The 23,427-nt window shown below is 35.1% G+C and overlaps 1 protein-coding gene across 4 annotated transcripts in view; it reads left to right on the top strand.

Moving 5' to 3' along the window:
* Positions 1-545: 545 nt before the first annotated feature.
* PPP4R3A (protein phosphatase 4 regulatory subunit 3A) overlaps positions 546-23,427 on the top strand; it is a 32,806-nt gene continuing 9,924 nt past the window's right edge. The window contains exons 1-12 of one of the 4 annotated variants that reach the window (XM_083379487.1): positions 546-1,883; positions 4,976-5,008; positions 6,178-6,233; positions 8,040-8,138; positions 9,895-10,512; positions 16,684-16,761; positions 16,846-16,962; positions 17,365-17,481; positions 19,485-19,616; positions 19,717-19,819; positions 20,484-20,642; positions 22,419-22,588. In XM_083379487.1, the coding sequence (XP_083235613.1) occupies positions 1,742-1,883; positions 4,976-5,008; positions 6,178-6,233; positions 8,040-8,138; positions 9,895-10,512; positions 16,684-16,761; positions 16,846-16,962; positions 17,365-17,481; positions 19,485-19,616; positions 19,717-19,819; positions 20,484-20,642; positions 22,419-22,588 (1,824 nt within the window). In that variant the 5' untranslated portion in view covers positions 546-1,741. The remainder of the gene's footprint in view (positions 1,884-4,975; positions 5,009-6,177; positions 6,234-8,039; positions 8,139-9,894; positions 10,513-16,683; positions 16,762-16,845; positions 16,963-17,364; positions 17,482-19,484; positions 19,617-19,716; positions 19,820-20,483; positions 20,643-22,418; positions 22,589-23,427) is intronic. The other 3 variants (XM_083379489.1, XM_083379488.1, XM_083379490.1) reach the window with 3 other exon arrangements.

Consider the following 23,427-nt stretch of genomic DNA (forward strand, 5'->3'; position numbering starts at 1 on the left):
TCGGCTTTGAAACAGAGATGAGCACCGGCCCCTAGAGTCAGAAACGACTAGCATGCATGTGCGGGGGAACCTTTACCTTATAAAATAGTTAATTAGATGCTGGTTGTAAGCATTCAAAGCTACAAAACTGCTGCACATTTATTTGTTGTGAGCCCTGCCACCTTTACCACAGCCTGCTTTGATAGTCCACCCGAAAAAGAGTTTTTTTTTTCAAGAACAGGCTCCAGGATGTTCCCAAACCTGGACAAATAAGGTAGATGCATTTGCTTTTTTTTTTTGGCTAGTCCACCGTGCGAAAAATGTCTTTTAGAAAATGGTCTTGGCTGCAGCAAAAGAAAACAAAATAGGGCCGATTCGCAGGAGAGCATTTGTGCTTTCTTACAGGAGATGGTTCCGTGATTTTCACTTGGTCAAGGAGCCAGGTGTGAAGCGCACCTTTCAACGGGGCCTTGTTTCAAGCTTCCTGAAGGCTGCGGGCCCTTTAAATGTTCGCGCCCGGCCCGTGCTGCCTTCGGCTGAGAGACCCCGTGCATCCAGTGAGAGGTGAAACCAAGATGGCGGCCGCATAGCGACCGAGGCTGAGACGGAAGGACACAGACGGCCACCGCTTCAGCCATCCTCCCCGAAACCGCGGAGGGGATTTGGGCTTCTTTGCCGGGTGCAGGGAAGGAGCCAGGCCGCGTGAAAGGGACGAGGGAGGTTGGTAGGAGTGCCAGCAGCATCCGGAAGAGCGGGCGCAGGAAGAACATGGCGGCGGCGTCGCGTTGAGAGAGTGCAGTCATCGCTGCTCGTGAGGGGAGACGAGCACCCACGCTGCGTGCCATTCCGCCCCCACACGGGCGTCTGCCTCTTCCCGCCTCCATCCCAGCAAGCCCGGCGTCCCCCGCCGTCCGTTTAGGTCGCGGCCTTTCCCAGGAAGAAGGGGCGGTTCCGTCTCGGTCCTTTAGCCTGGCTAACGGAGCGCGAGGAAAGGGGCTTGGGGCCTAAGCAGCGCCTTGCACAATAGGCCTGGCCGAGGGGAAATTGACCCCCTTTTTGGCCCGGGCTTCCCCGTTCCCCTCCGCTGGCCTCTTCGCCCCTTCTGCTAACGATGCCCCAGCAGGACCCGCGGGTTTTCCTCCCCGTGCCCGTGGCGTTTTCACCTCTCCTTCGGAGGGCTTTTTGCATAGGCAGCTAAAGCTTCTTCCCGCTTTTCCTGTCAGTAAGGCTTGTTTTCCACTTGCTGCTGCTGCTGCTGCTTTTCAGGTTCACCTCATCTGCCCCCTGACTAACGTTAGTCGTCTGCCACTGGTGAATTCTTTCGATTGGTTTTTTTTTTGCTTGGAATCGCCTGTCGTAACGTTAGATTTCGCTTTTTTTTTAACTGTTGACGTTGTCGTCGTCGTCGTCTTTTTCCGTTTCTCCCGGTGTTTTTTTTTTCTTTCTTTTCTGTTTCTTCTCTCGGAAACCTTCGCGTTTGTAATTTCCTGTTTTCTCCTGTTCTACGTAGCTACCTTTTTTTTTACAGAAAAAAAAAGTTCTGTACTCCCCGTGGGTAGTGTGTGGCCTCCTCACCTTTTTTGGGGTGATGAGGCAGTTATTTTAACAGGACCGGTAAAAAAAAAAAAAGATCTGTTTGGGGTATTGTGTGGGACTCTTGCTCCCGTTTCTGCTCCCCTTCATTGAGGGGGGCAAAGCCCCCCCTCGCAGCTTTTCTTGATAGACTTATCATATAGACCCTTGTGGTTTGGAAAAAGGCAGAATGACCGATACTCGGAGGAGAGTGAAGGTTTATACACTAAATGAAGACAGACAATGGGATGATCGGGGCACTGGACATGTGTCCTCTGGCTATGTGGAAAGGCTGAAGGGCATGTCCCTGCTTGTCAGGGCAGAAAGTGATGGTAAGTATAGCTGAACAAGTTTTATACACCAAACAGCTTAATCCTTGTGTTAACGAACTGACTGTGACACGTGCTAATAATTAGATGTGGGACAGTGAATTTCTGTACTGCGTAAGTTGAGAGGGTGAGAATCAGGTATAATTTCTACATGATGGCTTTCACAAAAGACAATCTCCATCTGTGTTTATGTAAGTTGCCTAACTGTCATCAAAGTGTGTGGCTTTAGATTTTTCTAGATGGCAGACTATGGATAGTGTTAATTATTTAAAGTATTAATTAAACTTTCTCCTAGACATTGAGGACTTTTCCTATGATATTTAAATAACCTAATAGTTTAAGCTGATAGTATTCTGGTTTAACTCATGTGTAGGCCATTAAAATGCTATATGGCCAAATATTTAACAAGGTGTTCAAATCTTTATCTTACCTTAGAAATTTTGTAGACTATCTAAAATACTTTGTCGTGTCTTCCATTTTCTGTAGCAAAATTTAATTTGCTTTTTAGTTAAAACGAACCCTATCCATTATCATCCCTTAGAATAAGTGGAATCTATAATTTAAGCATGTTAAATGATTGTTAAACACAGTTTCCAAAGTTGCCAGTTTTGAAGCATGTCTCTATTCTCATATAAAATCTTTTTGTGAAGCAGAAGTGAAATTGGTGACTTGTTTTAATTATACCATTGAAATTTCAAATCCCATCTTGTCTCAATGTACTAGTATTCCTAGCTATTTGGCCATGTTATTCTTCTGTTTTTAATCATATAGGTGAAACAGCTGTTTCACATAAGTTTGAAGATTTTTATTCCGAAAGCAAGCATGAATGGAAGCTAATAGGGGAAAAATAAAACTGGAATCAATTTGCCACCAGTTTCAGTATGTCATTACTTTAAAGAAAGTCGCATTCACTTCAGTGAGACTTGTTTTTAATATGTGCATAAAAATATTCCAATCTGATCCTAATTAAGGAATGTATTTGCTTTAAGTTAGAATACAGTGATGTCATAATTTTAACCAAATATTCAGATGGACTCAGAATATAAAATAATTTTAGAAGGTTGTAACAGATTATTAGAAATGTGTGTCTTATGTTTACTATGCTAAAAATGTGAAATCCCATATTTGAGTGTATTAGTATAATAATGTATTTCTTTGATGTTCCTGACATTACCCACCAAACAGAATATAACATATCAGGATGGTTTTGCCATTGCCGGCAATGCATCCAGCCCATAGGTCGGCAGTTTGATACCCCTGATATAGGCCATCTGACATCTTAGATGGCAAGATGCATTTGATCTTCCCCTAACCAACCCTCAGTTATATGGTCCCTTCCATCATAACAAGATTATTAGGAAATTTGTTATACATTGAACAGTATACATCCTTGGGAGATGGGTTTGGTCGTTGAAGAACCAATTGAACTGTAGACATTACAGTTTTAAGACAGGCCTATGTCAAATTTATGTGGATTAAGTAAAGAGAGCTTTACTTAAGCTTTCTTCTCAGGCAGGGAGTTGGACTAGAAGACTCCAAGATCCCTATGATTCTGTGATAGTCTTCTTTTTATTATGAGTATTTGCACACATTTTCATGATTTCTATGGGCATCACACATTGACTTTAGGCATTTAATCATTACCATTGAGGAGCATACTTTACTGTTATTGTAAAACGGTGTGTATGTACATCTGTATATATAATGTAAATATTTACAATGTTTTAAGAAAGTCCTGTAATGTGTAAAGAATTTTAGGGTATGGATGTAAACATGCACCACTGTTGTCATTTCTTAAACTGAGCAATGTTTCGAGTACCAAGGAACCATGTGGATAGAAAACCTGTGTCCTCTTCACCTAATCAGCATCTTTGTGGCAAGTCACAAAGACCTATTCAAATAGCCTCACTCATATGATTAAATAAGTCCAGCATGTTTCAGTGGGATAGAATTTAGCAACATCAGATACAGTGCTGATACAATGATAAAATAATGAGGTGTGGGGGTCTCTAAGGTTGGTTGTTTTCTTGCAGACATTTTATTACTTAACTAGGTAACATGCTAGAATTTTTAAAATTCTAGTGGCTTGCCCTGCCAATGTTGGTGGGAGTGTTCTTGGTGGTTCCTTGATTAAGCTGTTGTTTACTGTTAGGTTGTTTGTCTGAGTTGGTAATTTCTTGATTGGTATTGTTTGCTTCTTAATTGTTGGTCTAAAGTTAATCTTGGTGTCACCACTAGTCATCTGGGTGTTGATTTGCTGGTGAGACAATGTTTTTGGCTTTTTGTTTCCTTTTTGCCTTTTTGATTGTCTTTTTTGAATGGTATGTAGATGTTGTTTTATCTACATGCCATTCAAAATAATTTGTGATACTTTACCTATTGTTAATTGTTTATCACGCAAACCAGTGCAGTGCAAAATGACATTATTAAAGTAGAGGCTTGTTGTCAAAGTGCATTTTTTTATAGCTCACCTGTTCTTCTGGTGACAAGTTGTAAAACATTAAAACCAATATAGCACTTTTAACCCATCGTACTAAGAACTTTCACTCTAGTTTTATTCCAGGCTTATTTGGAGCAGATTTTTTTAGGGATGTATACTTTTCTAATTTTGAAATACTTTTGAATAGTGTAAATGTTTTTAGTGTTTTATGAAAATGTTTTATTTCCCATGTCAATTTCAGTGAACTTTTATCTTTGTGCCCTAAGGTAACCAGTATAAATAAACACACCATCATTGGTGAGGGTGCTAATAATTTAACCATGAAGTTTATGACATTTTAGCAATACAAAATTTCCTTCTAGCTGGGCTTTGAGGAAATAATAACTTTAAAGGCAAATTTATTTTGCGATTGAAGTCAGTGGTATTTCTATTTTTTTAAGAATGTTCAGTTATTTTCAAAATGCTTCATACAATTGTATTATAAAAAAGATACTAACATAGTCCTGACAGTGTCATTTACACTGGGAATCAGTTTCAGGAACAAGATTGTTGTTTCTGTTTAACATAAATACCTTTTCACTTTGCCACCATCCTAATTTTTCAACTGTTATTCAGCCTTAGCAATATGGTTTAACTGTTATTATATATTTTTCAGATTTTGTAACCACCCAGAGTCCATTGAAATCAGGTAGTTTATAAATTAAAGCAAATATAATCTGGTGCTTAGAGATGTTGTAAATTACAGTTCGCAGATTTCATGATTGTACATCTGGGTGTACAGTGATTGCATATCTGGGTGATACTAGATTGGGGAAAAAACTTTTGATCCACTGATTTGATAAATTATAAAACTACGGCTAATGGTAGGAGAAAATATTCTGTACTGCATACATAATGTTGCTTCTTTCTGACTGAGGCAGTGAGTTCAAATCAATAGTTTCACTGGTCTGGGAAATAATCTTTATGAATTATTTCCAAACCAGGAAAGTTCATATTGCTACCTAATATTTTTAAATGATTCAGTATTTGTGTAACTGGGCTAGTAAAAGTGGCTTAAAAAGCACAATTTTGTATATGGGGCTGTTTTTAGGAAATTTGTACTAGTTTTTCTTAGATTATGTTTGTATCGTTGTTTGCCTATATTTCGGATTGTACAGAATAATGACACTTTCTGTTTATCCCTTCCAAAAAACTTAGAAAAGGTGTGATTTGTTGATTCTTCCATCTGGATTTTTTCACGTACAGTAGTTTTAATCAACTGAATATTTATTAGAGAGAAAACATGTCCAGAATGAACTTGAAAAAGTCTGCTTATCCAGTCTAACTCTTGCTTTAATTTTAAATATTGCACAATTTAATCATTGTCAGTTCCTAGAACTCTCTACAGCAGGCATGTCAAACTCGCAATGTCACGTTGTGCGACGTATTGTGACTTTTCCCCTTTGCTGGCAATGGGGAGGGCATGGTTTTATCGTGATGCATCCGGCCCGCGGGCTGGCAGTTTGACATGCATGCTGTACAGGATAAATACTCAATAAATTACTCTTTAAATAGGCATGTGTTATGAGCTAATAAGATAAGTTTTTTATTTTTATTTTAAAGCATCCTTGTGGAATGGTACACACATTTAAAATATATGCTGCACAAATGGAGATGGAACCAATCAAGTGGTCAATTTGATTGTGTTGCTACTGCCTTGGGGGTGGGATGAGGTTTTCATGAGTTTTTATGTGGTAGATTTTTAAATGTTCTAATCCTCCAAGAGTTTCCTACGTGCAAATTGGGCAGCAATATGAATGTGTTTAATAAATAATAAATTTGTTTTAATAAATATTACAATTTTTCCCTGCTCTTTAGGTTCTCTACTTTTGGAATCCAAAATCAACCCTAATACTGCATATCAGAAGCAACAGGTAATAGTTTAGTCAGTTTTATTTCCTTGCAATTAATTAAAAATTGAAGATATTTGGTATTGCTTCTTTAGGGACTGTAATGATAATAAAGATGGAGAAATTATATCCTTCTTGATAAAACAAAATTACAACATTTTATTAAAGTTAAAATAGAATATCAAACAAAAGTCATTATGAAAATCCTAAAAATTAATTTCAAATTCATAGATTTCAAGTTGATTGACAAAAATGTTCTTATCCGTGCCTGTGAACCTCTAGTATGATATTGAAAATACATTTTCTGATGTTTGATTAGCAACAGTAAATTCAGTTGCTCATAATGGTTTGGTAATTGCAGAAACCTGTGCTATAAAATTTTTTAAAACTCTTCCCTCAGTCACTGAAATATAGGACTCTAAGATGCAATGTGATTTGTTAGTGTTACCAGTCACTTATAGAGAGAATTCAGTCAATTCCCCCCTCCCACTTCACATCAGAGGAATGTGAGAGTTATTATATTTAGTGATAATTCTCATTCTGTGCACCTCTCTTTGTGCCCTAAAAATCTCCTTAATGATGTATTAGGATAAAAGGGCAGCAGTTCTGACTCCATGTATTTCCCTTCTGTTTCTCTTCTCTTTCTCATTCTGTGCAAGCAGACATAATGTATAATTTCCCATTGTAGTTTAAACAGATGGCAGTGCTTTTCAGCATCTAAGATTAATCTGATTGTAGCTTGATCAAAATATTTTCTTGTATTGATACGTAAAAGTAGAGTGGCAGATGTGATTGAAAATATACAACTTTCCTTGCACATGAAGAAGATACATCCCTATTACATAAATTATGATGTTCTCAATTTAGCCTACCTTTGTTACTAAATACCTTTGTTACTAAAGAATACCTTTGTTACTAAAATATACCTTAAAAAGGGTATGAAGTAATGAAATTGTCTATGTAATTACATTGGAGTGCAGGGAAATATGCTATTATATACCCAGTCTTTCTGTGAGACTGGCATAGAAATTTTTAACCTACACTTAGGGATTTGGGAAGAAACTTGTAAATTTGTCATCCACATTTCAGTAAAATTCAGGACAAAACGCATGCTGCAGCTATGGTTTGAAATTAGTTTTGTCATCTTTAAACTAAAATAAAATAAACTAGCTTGTTTGCTATTTTTATGAGTCTGGAATCCCATAAATTTTATTGAAATGGTTTTCTAGCACCTTAAATACCTACAAATTATATACCTTTTAATTAAGTTCATCAAGTTTTTGGTGATTGTACTACATCAATCTGTTAAAATTATAAGAACATGTCCATAATATGAAAACAATACAATGAGGACATGGTCTTTGTTCAAAACGGATGTGCAGAGTCAAATAAAGCATATTTTCATATAAAATTAATAAACTGCCAACAAACAATATGATATTGATATAAAATCACTTTTAAATAAATGAGCCAAGCAATTGTATTTCACATGCTACAGATGCATTTTATGAATATTGTCATTGTGCTACACACTGTTGTTGGGAAAGTAATTATTATAGTAACTCTTAGATATATCTTTTATTTCCTTAAACATATTTGAAGTGCAATCCTGATAAATACAGGATAAGGTAAGAAGAGGCTTGTTCTGAATTTGCGTCTGTTCTGAAGCAGTTTCTTGACCTTACTGAAATGCATAATTTGGTTGGGATTATCATGTGAGCCCAGAAAGACACCTTTTCTGATTTGGACTAGAAATGACTACAGCTCTACTAAATACCTATATATGTACGTATGTATGTACATATACATATAAATTTATTAATTTTGAAGGACACGCTGATTGTGTGGTCTGAAGCGGAGAACTATGACCTGGCTCTTAGCTTTCAAGAAAAGGCTGGTTGTGATGAAATATGGGAAAAAATATGTCAGGTAAGATGTGTACCTTGAATGTTTATCTGCCATAATTAATGCAATTAACAATGCTATATAATTATCTCCATTTCTCCCAGAAGTTTCACCTGTTTAAATTAATACACTGTGTTTTCAGTATTGTAATTGGAAATAATCTAAAGGAGCTGTAAGTAGACTAAAGTTGTCTACTGTAAGTAGATTAAATAATACAGCTGTGTAATGCTTTTGATTTGAATGCAGAAAGGTGCACCCTCCCCATCTTTTGTAGACCTACAAGGCCTGCTAGAGCATTGGAATTGATTGCTTCTTTGCACAGCTGCAGGGTGCAATTCTGGAAGTGGCTGCTGTTTTGTCCTGGGCACAAAATGGCTGGGTTAGTGTTGCTGCCATGTGGCCTGGGGACAAATTGCTCTGTTCTGTTGTGTTAACAAGTCTGTATAGCACTGGAAAAGCTTTCTGCAGCATTCAGAAGCTTCCTCGGTGCTGGGCAGACCTTGCTAAAGCAGCAAAACAAAGCAGTTTGTCTGGCGGTTGCCATTTTGTCCTTGTCTACAAGCAGCCAGAACAAAATGGTGGCTGCTTTCAAGTCACTGCTATGTGATCTTGGGACATGTGGCCTACATTCTTTCCCCAACATGAGGTGCAGAGAGCTACAAAAAGTAAGTACAATAAGTGATGGGCATCTCGGGAGTAGACTCAAGTGCTGTGGGGTCCTGGTGGGGTGGGATGGGGGTGAGAGGCGGGGAATGCCACAGCGTCCCTGGGGTCAGTCATAAGGGTAAATAATATTGGAGCGTCTGTCATAACTTTGAATATTCCTTCTGTCTGGGGTCCCCAACTCCCAAGCCACGGTCCACTAGTGGACTGCACCCTGTTTGGAACTGGGCCGTACAGGTGAGGAGTGAGTGCTCGTGTGCACAGGCTCATGTGCACAACATTTGCACGAGTGGCAGGTATGCACGTTCACACGCACATTTGTGCAAATGGCGAGTGGCTCACAGCAAGTGGAGCTATTATTGATATGCAGTCTTGATTTCGGATAAATTCAGAGCAATTTACAACAGTTAAAATGAATATGTTGAACTAGAAATACTGTAAGTCAAAATATAAAAGTACAAGCCTACATAATATTCTGATGCTGTTAAGAAAGGTTGTTAGTGTTACATGTTAGTGGCTACATCAAAAAAGTTATTTCTAGCATTTAATTTTTAGTGTATATATTCATTGGAAATACTAGGTACAATAGCATAGCCTTTTATTTAATTGAACTTCTTGATTCATGACTTGTTCTATGGTGCTTGGTAGTGTATTTCATTTTTGATGTTCTTTATTTTGCATTTATTGATGCAGATATATAATTCTCAACTCTATTAAAAATTAACATTTTTTTATTATTTTAATTCCATTTATATCCCGCCCTTCTCCGAAGACTCAGGGCGGCTTACAAGCTTAGCAGTAGCCTTCATTCTATGTATATGCCTGCTTATTAGGGCTTTCACACACACCCCAAGCGGCATTATTACAAAGTCAGCTTAATTGCCCCCAACAATCTGGGTCCTCATTTTACCTACCTCGGAAGGATGGAAGGCTGAGTCAACCTTGAGCCTGGTGGGATGCGAACCTGCACTAATTGCAGGCAGCTGGTGTTACTTAAGGAGGCATTAGCCCACTGCTCCACCAAGGCTCTTCAATTTTATAGCAATATATCTATATATACTTGTAGAAATGTAGCAACTGAAATGGTATACTTTCTGCTTTTCTTTCACTTTAACAGGTCCAGGGAAAAGACCCTTCAGTGGACATTACTCAGGATCTTGTGGATGAATCTGAAGAGGAACGTTTTGATGATATGTCATCTCCTGGTCTAGAGTTACCATCCTGTGAATTAAATCGATTAGAAGAGATTGCAGAACTTGTGGCATCTTCACTGCCTTCCCCATTGCGGCGTGAAAAACTTGCTTTAGCGCTTGAAAATGAGGGCTACATAAAAAAACTCTTAGAAATTTTTCATGTGTGTGAGGACTTGGAAAATACTGAAGGACTACACCATTTGTATGAAATTATTAAGGGAATCTTCCTCTTGAATAGAACTGCACTTTTTGAAGTCATGTTTTCTGAAGAATGTATAATGGATGTAATTGGATGTCTAGAATATGATCCTTCTTTATCACAGTCACGGAAACACAGGGAGTTTCTGACAAAAACTGCAAAATTTAAAGAAGTTATTCCAATATCTGACCCGGAGCTGAAACAAAAAATACATCAAACATACAGAGTACAGTATATTCAAGATATGGTTCTACCTACTCCTTCAGTATTTGAGGAAAACATGTTGTCTACTCTTCATTCATTCATATTTTTTAATAAAGTAGAAATAGTTGGTATGTTACAGGTAAGTTTGGATACTTTTTTAAATTGAATTTTTTTTTCATTTATAGGTGGTCCTTGCACCAGCCTTACTGTTAAAAGTAGTATTGCATTTAGTGCTGACAACACATCCTTCACATCAAAGTACCATAAGTATTATGAATAAGGTGAAGGAAATAATTTTGAATTTGAACCATTTCTAAATATTTTGTTTTGAACGTGAATTCACTCTTTAACAGGCCAGTTTTAATATCCTGATAATCTCAGAAGAGTTTTATTTTTGAAACTCTTAGTTTTTAATTTGAAATACCTCCCAAATGATAAATGATTTGTACAAATGATTCTGTACCAGCACCAGGTATTGGAATTCAGAACACTTTGAATTTGAAATGTTTTTGCCTTTCTATAAAACATCAGAGGTTGTTGACAATTGCAAGGCTTAAAATGCTAAATAGAAATGTTTTCTTTCCTTAGAACAAATAGAGAATTTTTAATATATAAATTTGAGCCTTTCTTAATAAAAATGCAGAAGCTGTCTATAAAGCAAAGCAAAGATATTTTTACACTTGCCATAGCAAAAGGAATCCCAGTGAAAGCATCTTCTATGCATGAGCATGCTTGTTCAATTAATGCAGTGGTTGCGCTCATTTTTTTCAAGGATATGGTTCCTTGAGCAGCTGGTATAGAAATGTGCTTTGAGAACACATCTTCCATTTGTATTAGTCATTAGTAGAATCTTCCAAATGAATATGCTTTTTAAAAAAATTTGCATGGGTTTTGTCTTTTTAAAGAAAGATTTTTGTGCAAATACTACTGATTCCAACATGCTCTTTCTAAATAAGTTGAGGGGAGGTGTGCATTTAAACTTTGGGGATGGTCCTCACTATGGCCAACTTACCGCGGGACAACTCACTGCTTTAATCGTTTCATTTAGTTATTTTTATTATTGATGATCACATTTTCATCAAAATTATTGTGTCTTGTATTTCTAGATTGATTTAATTTTATTATTATTGACCATGGTTCTGTTGAAATTAATTTAACTTTTATATTTGTTGAATTGTCTTGTGGCGAGTTGGCCATGGTGAATTATCCCATTCTGTTCAGGGATTTTTGAAAGTTGCTAACCAAGAATGGAAATGATAGTCTAATACTCTGCTTAGTGCAGCATCCATTAAATTACCATTGACATGACCAACCAGCCTCTGTTTGAAGAACAATTGACAACTTCATGTGGCAGTCTCTTCCGCTGTCAGACAGTTCATAAAAGAAATTCCATCTGATGTTTAGACTGAAATCTTTCCTTGTAGTTTTAATCCATTGGTTCTGATCCTTTCCTTTTGAGTTGAGCAATAGAGAATAAGCCCATTCCAGCTTCTGTGTCGCAGCCCTAATTTAGATACCTTAAGTTCTGGATGGAAAGTGGTAGCAGATTTTCATGATAATGTCTTAGTTCTACTTGATCTGTAGATAGCATGTGATCAGTCTGACCATAGGATCCCCTTAGAGCACTTTTTTACCTAGACTTTAATCACATTGCTAGCGTTTCTCCCTATATGTTTTGTTACAAAAGCTAAATTGAGAGATTTTTGATTCTTTATTCATCCAATGACAATTTGAGATTATAAGTCTGTTGACATTATAGCTCTGCTCTTATTTTACACCCAATAATATCATTATGGGCCTTTTGGATTTATTTGTTGGTGTCTAAGAGGTGGTAATGGTAACCAGGAGTGCTTTTTATTGCTGCTTTCCTACATTCTTGAGTGACTGGATCTGAGCTATTTCCAAATGCACTGTGCTTTATCAAGAGCAGCCTCTGAATATGTCTGGAGCTTTCAGTTGATAGAAAATAGAACTTCCCAAATGCTCATGTGGCCCAGAAAATGTGAATCAGTTCTGATTAAAATTGCCAAGTTTGTTTTCATAACAATATGTCTGGAACCATGTTCTGCAATAACCTAGCATTCAGAGGAGGGGTTGACAAACAGCATTACAATTGATTAAGGGTAACAATCACTGCCAGTAGCAACACTATATATACTTCAGATCAGAATATTTCTTCCTTCAAAAAATCATTTCTACTGTGCATTACCACTACTTGTTAAAATACTGTATTACTGTAAGTCCAACTTACATCATTTGCTTGGCTATTTCATTTAGTTAAAAAATAAAGCTATTCTTTATTCAGTTATAAAAAAACTTTTATGGAATAGTACAGGTTACCAAATTATTGGCTTTACCTGTACAATTCTGCACGAATGTAACTTTGGTGTTTACCTTAGCATTTGCTGCTGATATTTGTGAAGTAGGCATGAATTAAGAACAGGCCTTCTTGTCAGTGGCCAAGAGGTTTTAATTCTTAATTCTTCATTCCCGTTCAGAATGTATTTGTTGCTATAACATGTTAGTAGAATAGCTTATTAAATGAGTTGTCTGTAGATACGCATTTTTAAAACAAATTTTACATATCTCACTGCGTATCACTTTGGGAAGCACAGTTCTTAAAAGGAGCTTTTAGAAAATATTGTAAATATTAGCCTTGTTTGTTAAAATTAGTGATGAATATTATTTTTCAAGTTATCGGAATAGTGTGACTGAGTTAATGTGGTGGCACTAGAGCTATAATATCAAATAAGAGTGTTGAAGCTTTGATAAAATTATTCAGAAAAAATATTTTTGTATATTTACTTAAAAATACAAATCATGTAACCAGCACATAAAATAGTACTGCATGGTATTTTTATGAGACAGATTTTTCCTTAAGGATCCATTTATGTCCAGTTTCCACATTATGTGGAATCATTCTTCATGTTATTGTTACCTTGACAATCCCTAGCATAATGCTTGGAGAATGTCACAGAAACCGTTGGTAGATGAAGCTAGAGAGGGAACAACATAGAAATTGTTTTGGATTCCAGTACACATTGTGTTACCAAAATACCTGACATTGTGAGTGTATGCTTAGGTATGTATTTACAAACTGTATTTGGATATAGACAATTTTGAAGCAATAAATGGTATTAAGGCAAATTTATTAAATTATATATTTATTAGAGCAACAAGATCATTTTAAAGCAAAATGTTTGGACTTCTCTTATTGGTTCCCTCTTAATATGAATAAAAAGGAGCAGTAATGAGTAAAAAAGAAAGTTGATTTCTTTGGCCCTAACTAATCATCCAAGGCTTTTTTTCTGCTTAAAATGAAAGAGCAGGCCACTGTCAGGTAGCAGAACACTGTATCAGGCTTTCATCATCTACTTGGCTTACAGATAGTTTCAGGACCACCCTTTTCAAATGGAATTGACCTGAAATACAGTTTTCAGAGCTGGTGAGAATCCTGTTTTTTTGGGGAGGTGAGAGTAGCAAAAACCCAGAAATAGTCTCCTAAAATCAGATATCAACCTTAATGGTTTTATGAATGCTTGTTAAGACAAGTTGTATGAATGAACCAATAGAAGAGAACATAGGGTTGAACTGTGGAGTTTCTTGGTGCGCTCTGAGCATGGTTGTTTGCTTGCAGGCATTTCATTACTTGACTAGGTGACATCAGTTCTAGGGTTGTTAAATCAGAGAACCTGATAATGGGTTCAAAGGACATGGGCTCTCTTTGTTTAGGATACTTATTAGAGATATCATGTTATTTTATTCAATTTTCATATTTATATTGTTAATCACTAAGGAATCTTTGTGATTACAGCATTTTAAAAGTTCGATAAATGAGAAGTGTTGACTGTGAGGCTTTATGTGGAGATAATATGAATTTGACTTGTACCATATGGTGAAAAATTATCATTCCTTTCATAACATTTATTTTATTAAAATGCAGTAGATTTTGGTTTATTATTTGAAGGTATTTGCTGTTATGTTTTTTAAAGTAGTTTTATAAAAGGTCAATGGTCTTAAATCTAACAGAAGTCATATAATTTATTTAAAAAATGATTTGAAAAGAATATTGGTTAAGGGAGGTTAAGTATCTTCAAATATAATACTAAATCTCCTTTGATTCTTAAACACTGGTTTATTTACCTTTGTTACTAACTTGGATAAAATTAGAGGTTATTAGTGGATTAGAAGTAGAAAAAGTTAACATGCTACTAATATTTCTAGATAGTTAGAATAAAGGCTTGAACAAATAATAGGACTGTAATGTATAGGAATAAATGTGGAATGATAATGTAATACAATAGAGAACACAATGAACATTTTAAAAAGTAAGGCAACATAGTGAATAAATATGTTGGTACCTGCCAGATTGGAATTATTCTGATTAAAGCTCAGTTTTAATTATTTAAACTGCTATTGAGATAATAAATACATTCTTTTTATTTGATACCCTATTAGTATATATTAATTTCTACTCAAAGACAAGGAATGTGTTTATTTTCTAAGTATGACTTTTATTATGAAACATTTTTATTTTGTTTTTTCTGATTAATGTTAATACTGTAAAATAATTGCATGATGATATTTAATACTAAAGCAGAAGCAAAGCTGAGAAATCATTAGGTAGTAAACCAGTTTCATTTCCAGTTTAATTAAGTATGATTGGAGGATATATTTTTGATAAGTTTAGAGAAGAATCATCATTACTAAGCCACTTTTACATTGTATTAAAAAGGTTGTTTATATTGTTTGTGGAATAAAAACCTAATCAAAGTAATGGTTTAATAAAATTAATTTCAATTAATGAAATGTATTTCTGATTTGTTTTTTGTAGATGTATTTTTTTAAAAAAAAAAGAAAATTTCACCTGAGTCATTTATCTTTTTCTTTATGTTTGTATTGTTTATAATCTAAAAAAGAAATATTTATTTCCCAGTTTTATCAATGCCTATTGTACAGGTAGTCCTCAACTTACAGCAGTTCATTTAGTGACTGTTCAAAGTTACAGCACACTGAAAAAAACTGATGACTGTTTTTCACACTTATGACCATTGCAGCACCCCATGGACATGTGATCAAAATTCAGATGCTTGGCAACTGACCTATATTTACAACGGTTGCTGTGTCCTAGAGTCATGTGATCACCTTTTGCAAACTTCTGACAAGCAAAGTCAATGGGGAAGCCAGCTTCACTTAACAACCATGTAATTAACCTCAGTGATTTACATAACAACTGGCAAGAAACGTCATAAAATGGGGCAAAACTCAATAACACTCTTGCTTAGCAATTGAAATTTTGGGCTCAATTGTTGTAAGTTGAGAACTACCTATATTTTCTCAGGATTATTATGGTAGGCATTCCTTTTTATGATCAATAGTGGACATTCAGGATAATTTTTCTTGAACCTGTATGATTATATTGTTTCTGTTTCATTATCTAATCTGTGCTCCACATCCTGTATTCCTTGTACTTCTGTCATTGTGTTTTAGAGAGAAGGATAAGGGCTTGATTGGGGATGTGTCATTAACATCAACCGTAGAATAGAACATCTGCCCTGTATCCACTATCTCCAGATACTGGTTATGTATAGAATATATTTTGGTTTACTCTTTGTGATATCTCTGAGATAGATCCCTTCTTAACAATATAGCAAAGAAAGTATAATATTTTGAAGAAATATATTTACATTTTAAACATAGATTTTAGTTATTTAAAATCCTCGTTTTTATTTACCTGGCTTATGATACAACAGTATCAAAAAGCTACAGGTACTTTCTACAGTATTAATAGGAATTTCATGCCTTTAGACACAATAACATGTATTTGGAATAAGATAAATAAAGAATGGTGTATGTCTGTTCCAAGGAACTATTAAAAATAAACCACCTGCAAAGAATAAAAGATTGCATTCTGAAATATGAACAGAAGTGAAGACCATTGTCTGTCTTCCTTATAGCAATAAACCTTATTCATATAAAAAGTTCTATTTATTTATTTGTTTGTTTGGGCTTGACTTTTGATGGTCCATGTTACATTCTGAAATATTAATAGTTTTAGTTTAATATTCAAAAAAGCTTATTGCTACTTTTTAAACTGGTCCATTTTTAGTTTTAGGAATGGGAGATAGTGCTTAAAATAGGTCTAGATATTCAAATAGCGATTTGTTTGCTGAAAATGAATAAGACATCCACTGAACAGATTTGAAACTGGTGCTTTTTTGCCTAGAGGGGAATGATGGAAGAAACATTTTATTTAGTTTTAATTCAAATTTGTGAATATAATTTGTGGACCTCTGTTTTATTTTTGCAGGAAGATGAAAAATTCTTGACAGACCTATTTGCACAACTTACAGATGAAGCTACAGATGAAGAGAAAAGACAAGAATTGGTAGGAACGTTTTTATAAATGATCAAAAAGACAGTTGCTGCATTCTCTTTATTGATAAACATGGTTCTTTTTTCTGTGTTTCAGGTAAATTTCCTTAAAGAGTTTTGTGCATTTTCTCAAACATTACAACCTCAAAACCGTGATGCTTTTTTCAAAACATTGTCAAATATGGGCATACTTCCAGCACTAGAAGTCATACTAGTAAGTTTCCAAACTAGGTGATCTTAATTTGTGTAACTTTTCAGTCTTCTATAATGCTAACAATTTAATTTTGGGTTGGAAATACAATGTATATATGATTTATATTCTGTCCTATCATGATCTAACTGAGAAATAAAAGAGAGCAGAGCAAATGCACAGGCAAATAGAAAAAGAGAAAGCTGAAAAAAATCTGAAGTTTTTAATCAAGAAACACATTTTGTTTCAATCTTATACAAAACCATAGAAAGAAACTTGAACTGTAATATCAAACTGGAGAATATTTTAAGATTGAGGCAGTACATAGAAAATAAAATGATAAATAAGTGAATTAAAACAATGAAAAATGAATTTTAGTCATGCCTTTCCATCATATGTAAACAGTCTGTTTTTCTTTGTTTGCAGGGCATGGATGATGCCCAAGTACGTAGTGCGGCTACTGATATATTCTCATATTTAGTTGAATATAACCCATCTATGGTACGAGAATTCGTTATGCAAGAAGCTCAGCAGAATGATGATGTAAGTAGATGATCTTTGGTGATGCATCCATTAATAAGGAATATGAATAAAATTTGTTTAAAAAGTGTTAATTGAAAGAATTACTTTTCTATAACTTTACAAGTGGATAACAGTTATATAAATTTGTTGCTCTCAGTTTTACATAACATACAGTAAATCTGTTCAAACGTCTTGAGATGTGTTGGATTATAAATTCGATAATATCTATTTAACTCGAAACCTGATAGAAAAATATCTCATCTGAATAATCTGTCACTGCTTCCTGCAAGTGAGTTTACAGTTTAGGATTTAGTTTGGGGGATATAAAATCATCTCTCTTCCCCCCCACACACCTCTTTATTTTCTTAGCACATATTTCTTTGTTTTCTCCCAGGTCTACAATTGTGGTTCAGTGTTACTTATTTATCAGCACTAACCATTATTGTTACAAATGAGATTTCCTTATAGCGCTAGCATTTGCAAATCAAATCCTTTAAATTATTATTTGAGAATTCTACTTATTATTAACCCTAATGCTAATTATATTGTAATCTTATGAGCAAGAATTGGGCTATTTTTTTCCCATCCATGCTGCCAAAAAAATATAGTTAGTGACATTTAACGAGTTGTTTAGTAAATAAAATTCAGTCTATTCAGAACGTATAATTTAGATTATTTCAATTAGTATTAGCTTTTTGGGGAGCAGGGAATAGTTATCCCATGGAAATGTTGCTATACTGAATATTGTATAATTGGATCAGCAACACTCATTTTTGTGTAAACTTGCCTTAGCAAGTTAGATTTGATACTGATCTGGTTTATGTCATGCAGTTGTAATTTGACTTCTTGGTTATAGCTTAATGTACTGTGAGAACCCAGCCTGTCTGTGCAAAAGCCCTTTTAGCCATGATTCTGTCTGTTTGAGCAGTAGCTGAACTCCAAGTGGACCTCCGTGCTATGAGTCAACTCAGTCTGGGAGACTACAATTGTGTCCAGAGTTAAGGGCTGACTATCTTCCAGTTCAGTTGGCCATGAAATCCATAGCCACTGTGTGTTACTAGTTTCACTCTGAATGTGCTTTTTGCCATCCCACACTTAATACTCTTTTAAGGACTGGATCAGAATCACGCTACACCTCCTGTCAGTCCAGGAGTGGATAACAGTATCATCAGTATATTGACGATACCTGCTGACAGATGATCTTCTCCAGCAGCTTTCCTCCCCCACCGTCATTGATAGGAAAGCAGCCACTCAGGAAAAATAACTGCAACTCAGTGCCCCCAGTCCCAATCCTTACATCATATCCAGGAAAATATCATGACCCTGGTATTGAAAGCCACCAAGAGATTCTATAGGACCAGAGAGCTGAACTCCCCCATCTCAGTCCTAAAAATGGTCTTCCAACAGAATTGCCGCTATGGCTTTTGTTCCAGGCCTAGGCTAAACCCTTGCTGATAGAGGTCCAGATAATCAGTTTTATTCAGGATTCTCTGTAATTCTCTGTTGATCAACTTAAAAAAGGAAAATTTGCAGACAAGACTATATAGTTGTCTAAAATAAGCGATTTTTGAGGCTTCTTGAGGAGGTGGAAGAGAAATGCTTCTTTCTCAAAAATGTGTTACTGTTGTCAACACTTAAGTATTTCAGGCCCTTACTGCATATTTCCTGTTATAAATATATTACTTGTCAAATTCTGAAGTTAAAGTGTCTGTGGGTCATTGGCCAATGACATTACATAAATATTTTTGCTGCCTTCATAGATCAAGCACTAAAAAAATAATTGTAACTCTTATTGGGATCCTTATCTTCTCTTTTTGGATGGTCTCTTAAAATCTTTTTATGATATAAAATATCTACATTTGGACACGTACTTTTTTTTAAAGTGCATTATTAGTGAATGCTGATATAGAAACACAGTTCCATTGGGTTCACAAGTTCAGACCTCATTAACTGGAATTGCTTTTTGGTATATTTCACCTTTTAGGGTATGTTTAATGTTTTTGGCGTTTTGTATTTTTAACTAGGACATCTTGCTCATTAACCTCATCATAGAACACATGATTTGTGATACAGATCCAGAACTTGGAGGAGCAGTCCAGTTGATGGGCCTTTTGCGTACTTTAGTGGATCCAGAAAACATGCTAGCTACTGCAAATGTAAGCAAAAACATCAATTTCTGTGTTAAATTTTTTTGCTGTTAAAGCATTAAAGAATTAGTATGCATTAAGTAAAAATTGGTTTCTTTTTATTCTATAGAAAACAGAAAAGACAGAATTCTTGGGATTCTTTTATAAACATTGTATGCATGTTCTCACTGCACCATTACTGGCCAATACTACAGAAGAAAAGCCTAGCAAAGGTGAGCCTTCAGGAGGTTTTCCCACTGTTGTTTCTGAACAAGTAATAATTGCATGTAAGGAAGAATTCTGTTGTAAGGATTATTATGTTGCAATATTCTGTTACATTCGTATTAGGCATTGGGTCGTAGACCTGTCATTCCAAATGTGTTCCCATTTTAAAATAATTTGATGTTACAGCTTGCTTGAATGTATTTCAAGCCCACATTTCTTGCTTATAAACATGTGAAGTTTATTGAGCTCTTTATTCATATTTTATACTCTATTCCACGGGTGTCAAATTCACCGTGTCACGTGACATGTCGTGACATATCACGACTTTGCATTGCCGGAGCTGGGGTCTCCGTGTGATGCAACTGGCCCATGGGCCGGCAGTTTGACACCCCTGCTCTATTCTAAAGATAACATCTGCCAGTAAAAGAACTAAAGAATTAGAGATGGAGGGGAGGAATCTTGTGTTTCCGTCCCTTTTTAATGGTGTTAAATTCCATAAAGTATTTGCTTCACATGTCTAACAATTGAGAGGAAAATTAAGTGATCCAATATAGTGCCTGTTTATGTTTTATGTTTAGCTTTTGCAGGTAGTAAAATGTGAGTTATAAAAGGACATCTGTTGAAAATAATGGAAATGTATATCAGCAAATACATTATTTGTTTTGCTTTTAGATGACTTTCAGACTGCCCAGTTATTGGCCTTGATATTAGAGTTATTAACTTTCTGTGTAGAACATCATACATACCATATAAAGAACTACATAATTAACAAGGATATTCTTCGAAGAGTACTAGTTCTAATGGCCTCAAAGCATGCCTTCTTGGCACTATGTAAGTACGATGTAGTGTAGACCTCTGCCTTTATGTATTCGCAGTCTTTTTAGATATTTCGTTTGCCTATGAAAACAGAAAACATGAAATAAAACATAATTTGTGTTGGTTTTTTTAATAGCGCTGTGCAGCACTTTGAAATTCATCTCTGAAAGATACTCCTAAGCACAAATGTAATATCTGTCTGCAAAACCTTGAAGGAGGCATATCTTTTCCCAGAGTTGTGTGGTTGCCTGTACAGCTGCTTTTCTATCTTGGGAACAGTGTTTTAGCCAACTGTTTTTATATGGTCTTAAACACACTTTGGACATTGAATCCCAATGTTCTGCACAACCTTATTTTTCCTCCCTAGTTTCTAGCTATAAGTTCATTAATACAGAGGAGGAAAATATTTACAACTCAAATCATGATGAATGGACCTCAGAATATTCATAGAAAGTATTTTACTACAAAAATACCTAATATTTAAAAATTTGGATAGATTTAGAATTCCAGGAATATATAGAAAAAATTGTCAAAAGTTACGTCCAAAATAGTCTATGTTACCTACATAGACTATTATCCTATACATTCCTAAAGAAATTCTATGGAGCTATATGTAGATGACATATTTTTCCTTTTTATATAACAGCTTAATAATACATGTTATGAGTAGTGTAAAGCAGCGTTTCCCAACCTTAGGAACTTGAAGATGTGTGGACTTCAACTCCCAGAATAGCTGGCTGGGGAATTCTGGGAGTTGAAGTCCACACATCTTCAAGTTCCTAAGGTTGGAAAACGCTGGTGTAAAGGACAGGGAACCTGACATTGAGATGCTTTGGGGTGTAATTTGCAGATTTCTACCTTTCACCATGGTGGTCAGACTGATGGGAAGTGTGCTGCAAAGGCTTGTCCTTTCTGTGTACTTTTGTTTTTTCCTCTTGTTAGTATATTTCCAATGTCAACAAACATTGCTTCTTTGCTTTTTGCTATTGTATCGCTACATTAAGTTTTAAAAAGACCCTCTATCTACAGGTAGAATAACTTCTTTAAAAAATTTAATTCACTCTTCCCTTCATATCGCCCTTCAAATCCACTTTGCAGAGTTGAGTGATGTTTCAGTGTAGAATTTGGCAGGGCATAGGGGCACAGATAGAAGAGAGAACTTTCATTGCACAACTAGAAGTCCATTTACACAATATTACATGTCTGTTATATACTACTTTTTGACAGAAGAAGAACCATCACAAACTTCTTGACCAAAGAGTGGGCAGTTTTTATTCATCAGTATTGTAGCTACAACTGGAAATTAGATTGGCATGGCCAGTTGTAAAGTATACATTTACTAGAACTCAAATAAATGAGGTTATGCACAAACATTTTTGGAAAATAAAGCATGCATTGTTTGTAGTTCAGTCTTTTTTTGGGATTTTGTCTCATATACAAAATTTTAAAAAGGTAAAGAAAGTATACTGTTGAATCTCCAGTGTGCTTTCTTTTTCTTTTTTAAAATTCAGAATAGAGGTTAGAATTCCAAGAAGCACTGGACAGCAAAAAAACATGGTTTATTTTCTAAAAATGTTAAAATAGACCTTTATGTAAATAAAAATGCTAATCAATTCTTTAATTAAAATAATCTTAAAATATTAAAGTCAAATGAAGTATATCTGTGAATATGTAGGAAGTTGTCTGCAGGTACAGTGTTACCTGTCGATGATATAATACTAGGACTCTTTTTGTACAAGATGAGTAAAAATAGCTGTTTTCACTATTGAAAATATGTATTTTCTCCACTAGGTGCCCTACGTTTTAAAAGAAAGATAATTGGATTGAAGGATGAATTTTACAATCGCTATATAATGAAAAGTTTTTTGTTTGAGCCAGTTGTTAAAGCATTTCTCAACAATGGATCCCGCTATAATCTAATGAATTCTGCTATTATAGAAATGTTTGAATTTATTAGGGTGGTGAGTATTTCTTTTTCGAGAGGAATGAATGTTGATACTTTGAAATTAAAGTGAAGTTGTCTTGCATATATTCACATGGAGGGAGAAGTTCACATAGTCAGAAATATTAGAGATTAGGAATAATGGATATTCCCATAATATTGATTGTGATAGTATTATGAGACTATACGGATTCTTTGAGGAAAACATTCACAATAACTTTCACCTAGAAGTAAGACTTATGGGGAAAGGACCATTAATCATTGTTATGAAATCAATGGCTCAGAAATACACAAATACGTAAAAATGGAAATCTGCAATGTATGTGAATCAAAAGATTGTGATCAATTTTTTGCCACAAAATAGGGTCCCATAACATTAGGCCAGGAATATTTGAACTATCTGGTCTGGACTGAGGGGTTTAATGTTTTTAAATTGTGATTTAATTTTTGTGGCTAGACTTAATTTAATTTATTCTAATTTATTTTAATTTTATATTGGATTGTTTTTAAATTTTGCCTTGTAAACCGCCCTGAGTCCTTTGGGAATAGGGCGGTATATAAACCAAATAAATAAAGAAAGAAATAAAGAAATAAAGAAGATAAAGAACTTAGTTTGATTGTACACAAGGAAATCACCATTCCTGATTTAGAGAAAAATAATGTGTTGGGCTAGGGATTCAAATGAATTTGGATCATTCACCTGGGTTGGGTGCTGCTCCCAACAAATTTTAGCTAATATTCTCTTCTTCCATATACACACAAAAAAGTCTTAAGCAGAAGAAGATTGCACTTATTTTACATGATGGCCCTAATATTTTTTGAAATATTTTCTAAATTAAATCTCATATTATTCTAAAA

This window comes from Vipera ursinii (assembly GCF_947247035.1).
Source record: "Vipera ursinii genome assembly, chromosome: 1".
NCBI lineage: Eukaryota > Metazoa > Chordata > Lepidosauria > Squamata > Viperidae > Vipera > Vipera ursinii.